Source organism: Argentina silus (genome assembly GCF_951799395.1).
Source record: "Argentina silus genome assembly, chromosome: Y".
Classification (NCBI taxonomy): Eukaryota; Metazoa; Chordata; class Actinopteri; order Argentiniformes; family Argentinidae; genus Argentina; species Argentina silus.
The window spans coordinates 28,320,602-28,332,474 of NC_139654.1; the positions used below are offsets into that span (position 1 = coordinate 28,320,602).

The 11,873-nt window shown below is 47.8% G+C and overlaps 1 protein-coding gene across 1 annotated transcript; it reads right to left on the reverse strand.

Annotated features, from left to right (window-relative positions):
- Window positions 1-5,544: 5,544 nt before the first annotated feature.
- LOC310823831 (protein FAM181B-like) lies at window positions 5,545-7,065 on the reverse strand (the record flags this gene model as incomplete). The annotated part of the gene is given in 4 exon segments (XM_083696703.1): window positions 5,545-6,055; window positions 6,057-6,427; window positions 7,005-7,046; window positions 7,048-7,065. Coding segments are annotated over 4 exon segments (942 nt in total).
- Window positions 7,066-11,873: the final 4,808 nt, after the last annotated feature.

The window sequence follows — 11,873 nt, forward strand, 5'->3', positions numbered from 1 at the left end:
TCGAAACATTGTAGGGCGAGCAATAAAGCGAGGGTCTCCTGTTCAATGGTGGAGTACCGAGACTGACAGTCGTTAACTTTGCGTGAAAAGTAACAGACGGGGTGATCAATACCATCTGCATCTTCCTGCAGCAAGACAGCACCAGCACCAACCATACTTGCATCCACCTCCAATTTAAATGGTTTACGGAAATCAGGGGCAGTGAGAACAGGAGAACTACAAGGCAGCACTTTTATGCCGTTAAACGCACTCTAGCACTCAGCTGACCAATAAAAAGATACAGACGGGCTGAGCAAACCAGTCAGAGGTGCAACAACACTGGAAAAGTTTCTGCAGAAACTGCAGTAATATCCAGCCATGCCTAGAAACCAACGCAATTCACGTCGGGTGGTGGGTGGAGGAAAATATGTTATAGCGGAGACATTGGCAGTAAGTGTACGGACTTCACCGCGCCCCACCTGTTTACCAAGATATGTGACCGTAGCTTTCCCAAACTCACACTTGGCGAGGTTCAAGGTCAATGACCCCTTAGCCAAACGCTCAAACACAGTTCTTTCTTGTTCTTAGTTTTTGCTTCTTCCAGACTAATAGCGGCGGTAATACATTTCATGAGACCAACATCCTCAGTTTGTGCAGCGATAAGCTTCACACGTGTAACGGGTAATTTCATCTCACTACGATCAGGCACTTCCTGATTCACGACACTCTCTGTGTCGGGATACACTGGGGACACAGGCGTGGAGGGACACTGAGCCTTCTCACGGGAGAAGACTAGGGCGAGCACCGTGTCAGCCAAACCAATAACGTCACCCCATCTACATGACTGAGCACGCGCCACACAAGCAGGGAAAACCTCAGGGAATTCCACGGCTAAAATGTCACCGCAAGACTGTGCGTCAGGAGTATCTAATACTTCCAACACCGGCATCACTCGGCCTTCCGCTATGTCATTTCCCAATATCATAGCCACACCATGAACGGGAAGCTGCGGCTGCACGCCTACTCTGAAATGTCCACTAACCAAATCCGAAACCAAGTAAACTTGGTGTAAGGGCACAGGCACACAACCCATTTCAATGCCCTGAAGCAACATATTCGAACCACAGTAAGACTGCTCAGACCAGGGCAACACATCCCAGAGAATCAGGGACTGCGCAGCACCAGTGTCTCTTAAAATTTGAATCGATTTATCTGTCGTGTCTCCGGTAAACGAAACTAATCCCTGAAATATGAACGGCTGATAGGTGGGATCAGGAGAAATAGGAACACAGCTGGAGCCTCGACTCACCACTGGACCCCAACTAGTTTGGGAAGTAGAAGGAATTTCTACACTCATTATCAGTGCGAGGGGTTGAGAACACAGTTTTGTGTGTTAACACAAACTCGTCTGCAAGCACCGCTGCCTGGGAGAGACGTCACTTTCTGCTCATTGAGATACACTACCAAACGCTCTGGGAGACAGTTCTTAAATTCCTCCAACAAGAGTAACTCGCGAAGGGAAGCATATTCAGTCGCCTTACTCGCTGAGCACCACCTGTCCAAAAGAGTCTTTCTCTCTAGCAAACTCAACATAAGTCATATTTGGGGACTTCTTGTGATACCTGAACTTCTGTCTGTAAGCTTCAGGCACCAGCTCATACGCACGTAACACTGCGGTCTTAACCACATCATAACTTAGACTATCCTCAAGTGTAAGAGCAGATCGACCTCCTGAGCCTTACCAACTAACTTACACTGCAAAAGGATAGGCCAAACATCCTTAGGCCAGCACAAAGACGCTGCAATGCACTCAAACACACTGAAGTAGGAAGCTACTTCAGTCTCCCTGAATGGAGGAACCAAGACAATGTTTCTACTTACGTCAAATTTGTCGGATGGCGGAACGGGTGGAATAGTCACTCCAGAGGAAGACCGCACACCAGATACAGCATGATACGCACCAGGTGTTCTTGGATTCGGGCTGCATGCAGTCCATGATCCAGGAGCGTCTGGTTCGACCGGGGGCATTGTTAAAGGCGTCGAGGGTGTTGGTGAAGTGTGTGCATGGGGACATTTACGAATACCCTGTGGTCGCTATCGAAATTCATTATGAGGGAAAAAAACATAGTGTACAGGCGGCGGTTAGCTGATTCTAGGTGTAGATTGGGAGGGGTTTCCTCAAGAGGTAAAGCGGGCTACCGGGGTGCGTGCACGACAGAGAGGGAGGTGTGAGGCGTGTAATGTGCTCTGTGCTGAGGCGGTGCCTCGCGACACTGCCGAGGAGCCGGAGCCGGAGCCGGCGGGGGGGTCTCAACCCGAGATTTCCCCGCCGAACTATCCGCTGCTAGGCGACTTCCCCCTCGAGCAGTCTCGTGACGAGACCCTACGATCGGCCTATGACCAAGTGAAAGCAATTGATGGTACTTTGGTACGGCCAGACACAGTGCGCGCCCACCCCTATTTTGCGATTATCAGCGACAGGTTATACAGAGTAAGTCGTGACTCACATAGTCAGGAGGAAGTAATCCAGTTGTTGGTTCCCCGTAGCCGCCGGGAAATGGTCTTCCAGGCGTCTCATTTCAACCCCATGGCAGGCCATTTAGGGTATGATAAGACACTAAACCGTATAATGGCTCGATTTTATTGGCCGGGAATTTGGGCAGAGGTGCGTACATGGTGCGCTTCTTGTCGCGAATGTTAGTTAGTAAATCCCCCAGCCATTCCACGGGCCCCCTTGCGGCCCTTACCATTGGTCGAGAACCCATTCGACCGCATTGCCATGGATATTATCGGGCCATTTGATCGGTGTACACAGGGATATCGATTTGTGTTGGTCTTGATAGATTACGCAACCCGATACCCCGAGGCAATACCGCTGCGCAATATTTCTGCCAGGAGTGTAGCGCAGGCGTTGTTTCAAGTAATCTCCCGCGTGGGAATCCCTAAAGAGATTCTCACCGACCAGGGCACTAATTTTATGTCACGCACCCTCAAAGAACTGTACGGCTTGTTGAACATCAAGGCGGTTCGAACCAGTGTTTACCACCCAGCCACTGATGGCCTTTGTGAGAGGTTCAATTGGACCTTGAAGTCAATGATCCGGAAGTTTGTACACGAGGATAGTCAGAATTGGCATAAATGGCTAGATCCCCTGCTGTTTGCGGTATGGGAAGTCCCCCAAGCTTCCACCGGGTTTTCCCCGTTTGAATTACTCTACGGGCGTAAGCCCCGGGGTGTCCTAGACCTTCTTAAAGAAAATTGGGAGGAAGGGTCTAGGGACAGTAAAAGTGAGATTCAATACGTACTGGACTTGCGCACAAAGCTCCACGCCCTAGGGGTTATCTCACGCGAGCATTTGCAGAAAGCCCAGGAGCGTCAAAAGCGCCTATACGACAGGGGAACTAACCTGCGAGAATTTACACCGGGAGACAAGGTGCTCATTCTGTTACCCACCTCCAGCACGAAATTACTCGCGAAGTGGCAAGGGCCGTTTGTGGTCACACGTCGCATGGGGGACGTGGATTATGAGGTAGTACGCTCGGACCGGGGGGATAGCTTGCAGGTGTAAATCTCCTAAAAAAATGGAACGACGTGGTCACTGTTGCTCTGGCTACAATAATTCCAGAGAGAGATGAGTTCGGTCCGGAAGTCCCAAAATCAAAAGTTAGCACTCCGGTCGGTATTGATAACCATCTCTCTGCTAGCCAGGCCACGGACGTTGCAGATTTGCAAGCTAAGTTCGCGGACGTGTTCTCTCCCCTGCCCGGTCAGACTACTCTTATCGACCACCACATAGAAACGCAGCCGGGTTTAACGGTGCGCACGCGTCCCTATAGGTTGCCGGTACACAAACGAGACATTGTGTGCAGGGAATTGGAAGCCATGCTGGAGCTGGGTGTGGTCGAGGAGTCCCGCAGTGACTGGTGTAGCCCCATCGTGCTTGTCAACAAGCCGGATGGGGCTATACGGTTCTGTGTGGATTATAGACGGGTTAATGCGGTCTCCAAGTTCGATGCTTATCCGATGCCCCGGGTTGACGAGCTCTTGGACCGGCTTGGCACGGCCAAATATTTCACGACGTTGGATTGCACGAAGGGATACTGGCAGATTCCACTCTCGCCGATATCCCGGGAGAAAACTGCATTCTCCACTCCGCTCGGGCTATTCCAGTTCACGGTGCTCCCTTTCGGGTTGTTCGGAGCCCCAGCCACTTTTCAGCGCCTCATGGACCGCATTCTGCGGCCGCACTCTGCCTATGCTGCGGCCTACCTGGATGACATTGTCATTCACAGTGACACCTGGGCGCAGCATGTGCAGAGTGTGGCGGCGGTTCTGCGGTCCCTGAGGCAGGCGGGGCTGACGGCCAACCCGAAGAAGTGCGTGATCGGGCGGAGGGAGATCCGGTATCTGGGGTACCACTTGGGTCGAGGGGAGGTGCGGCCATCGCCGCCTCTCCCCGGCCCAAGACTAAAAAGGAGGTGAGGGCCTTCCTGGGGCTGGCTGGCTGTTACCGGCAGTTTGTGCCGGGATTTTCAAAGCTGGCCAGTCCCTTGATGGACCTCACCCGGAAGGGTGCCCCGGATCCGGTCCAATGGTCGGGCCAGTGCCAGGGGTCGTTCGAGGCCCTTTAGGGCGCTCTTTGTGGAGAAACGGTCCTGTATGCGCCTGATTTTAACCTCCCTTTCTCCCTACAGACGGACGCATCGGATAGAGGCCTGGGAGCGGTGCTGACCCAGCGCGTGGAGGGGGCTGACCGGCTGGTGCTGTGCCTGAGCCGCAAACTATCGGAGAGGGAGGGCCGGTACAGCACGGTGGAGAAGGAGTGCCTCGCCATTAAGTGGGCGGTCGGCGCCCTCCGCTACTACCTGCTGGATTGCGCTTTCACCCTCTACTCCGACCATGCTCCCCTCCAGTGGCTCCACCGCATGAAGGATGTGAACGCGAGGATCACCAGGTGGTATCTCGCGTTGCAGCCCTTCAACTTTTCGGTTGTGCACAGACCGGGGGCGCAGATGGTCGTGGCAGACTTCCTCTCCTGTGCAGGGGGGGGGGGGGAGTAGGCTGTCGGCCGGCGTGTCCCCGGCCTGTGTCGGGCGGTGGGGGTATGTGGGGGGACATGCAGCGTTCGGCCTGTAGAGGGAGCTACAGGACCGTGGCCAGGGTTCGGAGGTGAGGCTGATTGCGCAGGTGTTGCGAATGAAGCCTCGCTAACGAAAGGTTTTAAGATGTGTGTGCCTCTGCTTTCGGAAAGGAGGAAAGAGGGCGACTGGAAAGTCGCCGAGTGTTTTTGAAAGACTGTAAAGTCAGACATAACGATTGTCTTAATAAACGGGATATTCCCTCCTCAACACGCTGCGTCTGCCTCTGTGTATCACGGACATTGTTACAAGCTAATTTGTCAACTATTTCCCTCTCTGGAAAACACTGTTATGAAATGGTTGTCAGGGTTAATACAAAACATGACATGAGAATACCAACACACTTTACTGCCGTTATTTTCGTTATATTCTTTTTTTTGTATTAGGCCTTTAAACCTTCAGCCCTACAAGGAAAGTTGTGGGTGTCTCAAAGAGATGGAAAGCTAGCTCTGTTGTAGCCACCACCCAAGTCATATGTGACCTGTGGAACGGAGCGTTCTGTGAAGAAGTTTGGGAAGGCCAGCGTATGTATGTTGTTCTCTAAAGCCCCAGAAACAGAGGAGTCTGACTGACAGTGCACAGGGGGCTGTACTGGGCTTGTCCGCATGCTCTCCCCTGCTTTCTTAGATGGGCCTGTGCAAGTACTCCATGGCTCGTTATGGAGGAATCGCCCAACTAAATGGTGAGGGTCGTAGGAAGCAGGATCATGGCCAGCCATCTCCTGCTGGACCCTAACAGGCATGCCATGAAAGAGGTCCTGATCATTGATCATGTTGCTATAATCTGGTCCCAGAAGCTCAAAGAACTCAGCCGCCTCAGGGTTGCCCCGTTCCAGGTCCTTCAGGGTCATACCAGATGTGGAGGTGACTTTGGAGTTGGCAGGCTCTGTGAAGAACGAGGGGGGCAGATTGCGATGCCGTAGGGGCGGCTTTCTCACCCCTGATGTCCTTCACCGGGTTGAAGAGGGCTGCCAGGCTCTTGCTCTGTAAGTTGGCCTGAATCCCATCCCCCCGCTTGGGGAGAGTTTTGCCCTGAAAGGGGCTGGGCTGAGTCGGGGGAGAGCCCTGTCTCTTGGCTGGGCTTTGGGCTGTCTTCCCTGGTGTTATAATGCCTGTGCATCTTTTGATCTGCTTCTGTAGATACTTGCGGTGGTTAACTTTCCTCTTGGACTTTACTGGCTTGTCCAGTGCCAGTTTGATGTTGCTGGAGGCTGAGTCTATGAAACTCAGGAGGTCTCTGGTGGTCTCCCTGAAGTCCCCCTCACTCTCCACCTCATCCAGAAGACTTTTCTCCATGTCATACTCCATGACATGGACCATCATGGACAATGAAGGTCACCCACTGTACCACACCATCATCCAGCAGAAGAGCTTGATCAGCTGGAGGCTACGAGCACTGACATGCAAAACTGACAGACTGACTAAATCATTTGTCCCCAGAGCCATACAACTTTACAATAAGTCAATCAAGGGCAAAGAGATGGACTTCTCTGCATAACCTCCACCCTCTGTATCACATCACTATCATGTATCATGTCACTGTTTCACCTCATTAACTACAATGTTTACTGGCTATGCTAGGCCTCATACACAGCCCCTACCTCCCTCCACCAGCCTGGACTAAATGCACTTTAAAAATAGTCCATATTTATGTAGCCCGTATTTAGTTTTTAGTATTTAATGCTGTAATTGCACTGTCTGCCTTACCTTTTTGCACCTCACCTAACTGCAAAGACATTTACAACTGCACCTCGCCTGTATACAATACTGCTAATGTTGTATGTTGTATGTGTATGTTATGTGTGATACCCCTATGTCTGTACGCTACTTGGAACCTGAATTTCCCCCTGGGATAAATAAAGTTTCTATCTATCTATCTATCTATGACGGATCCAGAAAAACAGAAATGAATGAATTGGGAGTTCATGATTTGCAGTCTGAACAGCCATTACCTTACCTATGGCATCCGCTGTGATCTATAAAGTGAAGAGATTCATCAAAGCATGTTTTTCAACATGCTAATGCTGGTAATGCAGCTCCCGTGAACACTCCAGAGCAGAACTGAGGGACACTGTTTGAGGAAAGCAGAGAGAGCTCTCTGGGGGCTGGGCAAATGAGGTCAGAATGTCAAAGAGGAGGGGCAGAGGGACCACAGGACTTAACTCTTTGCTCATGCCTGACCACCTGCAACTAAGAAGGGTTTGTCTAAGGTTCTCTGCTGTGTCAATACCCAGTGGCGAGAAAAAACAATACCCAGTGGCGAGATTCTCCCCCTTCACTTTAACTGTGTATGTGTGCAGTGAACCCAAGACACTTGTGAAACCAGATGATATGACTGTGGCCTTACTATATTACTTCGAAAGCTTTAAAATGAGTTGAAAATATGGTATTTTGTGTTTAAACTAAACCCTTGGGAGTCCTTTCTAGTAAGAAAACAAACTAATTGAAAATATAGAAATGCCTAGTTAAAGCCACAATCGGTAATTCTAAAAACAACAAAACGTCAGCCCTGCCACATGAAAATGAGGGATGGGGTTGGAGGAATGTTACCACTTTCAAATTCATAGACAGAACTCTGGATGCAAAGACTGTCAGTGGGAGTTTTGGGAGTTTTAAACATAATTTAAAGCTATACAGTGTTTATGTATATTCCTGTTTTAGTAAAACAGCCTTATATTTTGGGTTATGGGTAAGACAGTTGTATTAAGGTTTTAAGCATCTATAAGTAATATTCCTCAAGAATCAATGGGTATATCATACATTTATAAAAACAAAAACACAAAAAACATGAACAATGGATTGTGGCTTCTGTGGATCTGTTGTCACTATTATTATTGAAACCTTTTTGCAAAGGCATTTCAACTGAAATCATGTTATTTGCAACCCCTATCATCAGAAGCATAAAAAAAAAATCTTAGATTTAATTTCTTTCTTCTTTTTTTTTTTACACATCTTTGTAAGTGCTACACTATGGACATAACCAGTTCTAACGTGATCTCTCAAAAACTGTTTGCTCACTGACATGTAGAAGTTGTTTTTCCTATGGGACAGTCGATCTTGGAGTATGACTTCATGCAGCATGGAGAAATGAAAGAGTCATCTAGCTAACATGATCCTACAGTGTTATTTTCTATGGGAAAATCTTGGTGCCCAAACAGGTGCCACTATTTGGGAGCTTCTTCCCAACTTCTTGCTGTGTCTTAATCTGCTCATGGTGAAAGTAGATTTCTTCTGTATTCCCAGACCAGTGGGAATTTCTACCCCGGCCTGACAACTATTATGGGCTGCCTTTGACATACAGCCCGACAAGGTCTAAATACCCTCTATTCTTCCCTCGGCAGTGAAAGGGAGTTTTGTGCCAGAGGTTCATTAAACTGCACCTCACAGCCCTTTCGTGAAATGGGTCTCAATAATGAACAGTCGATTTCACTAGAAAAGCTGTTAAATTAAGGGGAATAAAGTGCAGTTCAAGCTCAGTGTGCCAGAAGAAATGTTGATCTTAAGAAATCCTGGGTATGAAACTGACTGCTGTAAACAATAATGCATTTACAGGAAGTTTCCAAGTGGCCAACAGTGAATACACTAGAAGATGTGTCCAAGCCTTGGGATTTTCATGGTGCCAGAGCATATCCTGATTTAAGTGAAATTGCTGAAGGAAAGTGCACTCACCGGCCACATTATTAGGTACAATTATAAGGTATTATTAGGTTCAACTGCTTGTTAACGCAAATATCTAATCAGCCAATCACATGGCAGTAACTCAATGCATTTAGGCATGGTCAAGACGACCTGCTGAAGTTCAAACCGAGAATCAGAATGGGGAAGAAAGGTGATTTAAGTGACTTTGAACGTGGCATGGTTGTTGGTGCCAGACGGGCTGGTCTGAGTATTTCAGAAACTGCTGATCTACTGGGATTTTCACGCACAACCATCTCTAGGGTTCACAGAGAATGGTCAGAAAAAGAGAAAATATCCAGTGAGCGGCAGTTCTCTGGGCGAAAATGCCTTGTTGATGCCAGAGGTCAGAGGAGAATGGCCAGACTGGTTCGAGATGATAGAAAGGCAACAGTAACTCAAATAACCACTCGTTACAACCAAGGTATGCAGAAGACCATCTCTGAATGCACAACACATCAAACCTTGAAGCAGATGGGCTACAGCAGCAGAAGACCACACCGGGTGCCACTCCTGTCAGCTAAATACAGAAAACTGAGGCTACAATTCGCACGGGCTCACCAAAATTGGACGATAGAAGATTGGAAAAACATTGCCTGGTCTGATGAGTCTCGATTTCTGCTGCGACATTCAGATGGCGTAAACAACATGAAAGCATGGATCCATCCTGCCTTGTATCAACGGTTCAGGCTGGTGGTGGTGGTGTAATGGTGTGGGGGATATTTTCTTAGTACACTTTGGGCCCCTTAGTACCAATTGAGCATCGTTTAAACGCCACAGCCTACCTGAGTATTGTTGCTGACCATAATCCCTTTATGACCACAGTGTACCCATCTTATGATGGCTACTTCTAGCAGGATAACGCACCATGTCACAAAGCTCAAATCATCTCAAACTGGTTTCTTGAACATGACAATGAGTTCACTGTACTCCAATTGCCTCCACGGTCACCAGATCTCAATCTAATAGAGCACCTTTGGGATGTGGTGGAACGGGAGATTCGCATCATGGATGTGCAGCCGACAAATCTGCAGCAACTGCATGATGCTATCATGTCAGTATGGACCAAAATCTCTGAGGAATGTTTCCAGCACCTTGTTGAATCTATGCCACAAAGAATTAAGGCAGTTCTGAAGGCAAAAAGGGGTCCAACCCGGTACTAGCAAGGTGTAGCTAATAAAGTGGCCGGCGAGTGTACATGGGTAATGTGTTGGTGAGGTGAGAACACATATGGCTGGACATATTATTCCACACAGTGAAGAGGTCAATAGTAAAATGTAAAGATTCACATTTTTACTATTTTTACTTCTATCCACAAAATGAACAGATCTGAAGAAGCTCAATGAATTAGATACAGTGCCAATAGAAAGTCATCATACCCCTTTGAAATAGTTACTATATTTGTCGTACAGCATGAAATCAAAATCCATTAAAAAAAAACTCTTTCCAGCTTTATGTACAAATTTAGCCATACAACATCAAACTAATGAAAAAAAAGGCGACAGTTCTGAAAATTTATAAAAAATGAAAAAGAAGAATAACAGGGTTGGAAAAGTCATCAGTCCCCTGATTTAATACTTTGTAGAGCCACCTTTTGCTGCAATTACAGCCATCAATCTGTTTGGATATGTCTCTACTAGCTTTGCACACCTAGATTGGAGTATATTTGCCCATTCTTCCTTGCAGAATTGTTCGAGTTCAGTCAAATTCCGTGGTGAGCGGCGATGGACTGCTCTCTTCAAGTCCATCCACAGATTTTCTATTGGATTTAAGTCAGGGCTCTGACTTGGCCACTCAAGGACATTCACCTTTCTATCCTTAAGCCACTGCGTTGTTCTTTTGGCGGTATGTTTAGGATCGTTGTCATGTTGGAAGGTGAATGACCTGCCCATCTTCAGCTGTCTAGCAGAGGGACGCAGGTTGTCCTCAAGAATTTGAGTGTACTTGGCAGCATCCATTTTCCCTTCAATCCTGACCAATTGCCCGGTCCCCGCTGAAGAGAAACATCCCCACAACATAATGTTGCCACCACCATGCTTCACAGTAGGTATGGTGTGTTTTGGGTGGTGTGCTGTGTTTGGTTTTCGCCAAACATAGCGCTTGGAGTTCAGTCCAAAAATCTTAGTTTCGTCTGACCATAAAACCTTTTTCCACATGGCAACAGAATCTTCCAGGTGTGTTTTTGCATAGCACAAACGAGACTGAGTGTGGCACTTTTTCAGAAAAGGCTTCTTTCTTGCTACCCTGCCATACAGGCCAGCTTTGTGTAAAGCTTGTGAGATTGTTGTCACATGCACAGACAGACCAGTCCCAGCCATAAAGACTTGTAAGTCCTTCAAAGTTGCCTTTGGCCCCTTGGTAGCTTCTCTGATCAATGTCCTCCTGGCTCGGTCATCCAGTTTGGACGGACGGCCTGATCTAGGCAAGGTGTTGGTGGTGCCATACACCTTCCACTTCTTAATGATGCTCTGAACGGTACTCAGAGCGATAGCTAAAGCCTTCTAAATCTTTTTGTAGCCTTTGTAGTAGAATTTAAGTAATGGTATTTTTGAAATAACATACCGTTAAACCGGAGCTGTTGATTCATTCAAAGACTTTATTCACAGAGAACAAAGCCGTGTCAGGTTTGCAAAGTTGATCCCCTTTCACTTCCGTTACCTGTCCTTTCATAAACATCACACAGGTCAACGCCCTTCATTCAAATTCCTGTCTACTTACACCAATGACATTTAAGAACTACATTTCGTCATCCAGGGGCTACTCCCACCTGACGTGGCGTCGGTCAGTCTGTGGAGAGATCAATTGACCTAGGCTGTTTACAAAAGCCATCTGTCCTGGCTGTTTACAACTGTGTTTATTACTCATCTATCCTGTTTCTGCAGCTTTGATCTATTGTACTCCATTGTGTTCATACCCTCTAGTCAACCCCCACTTATCTGATCTCACCCCTTCTGAGATGTTCCAGGACCATCTGGTGTCCTTGTGACCTTTTCCCCTAGGTGTGGGATTACAACCCTTATATTGTCTTTAAATTTACCATATATTCCCCCCTTTGGGACTTAATAGTCCCACATCCTATATT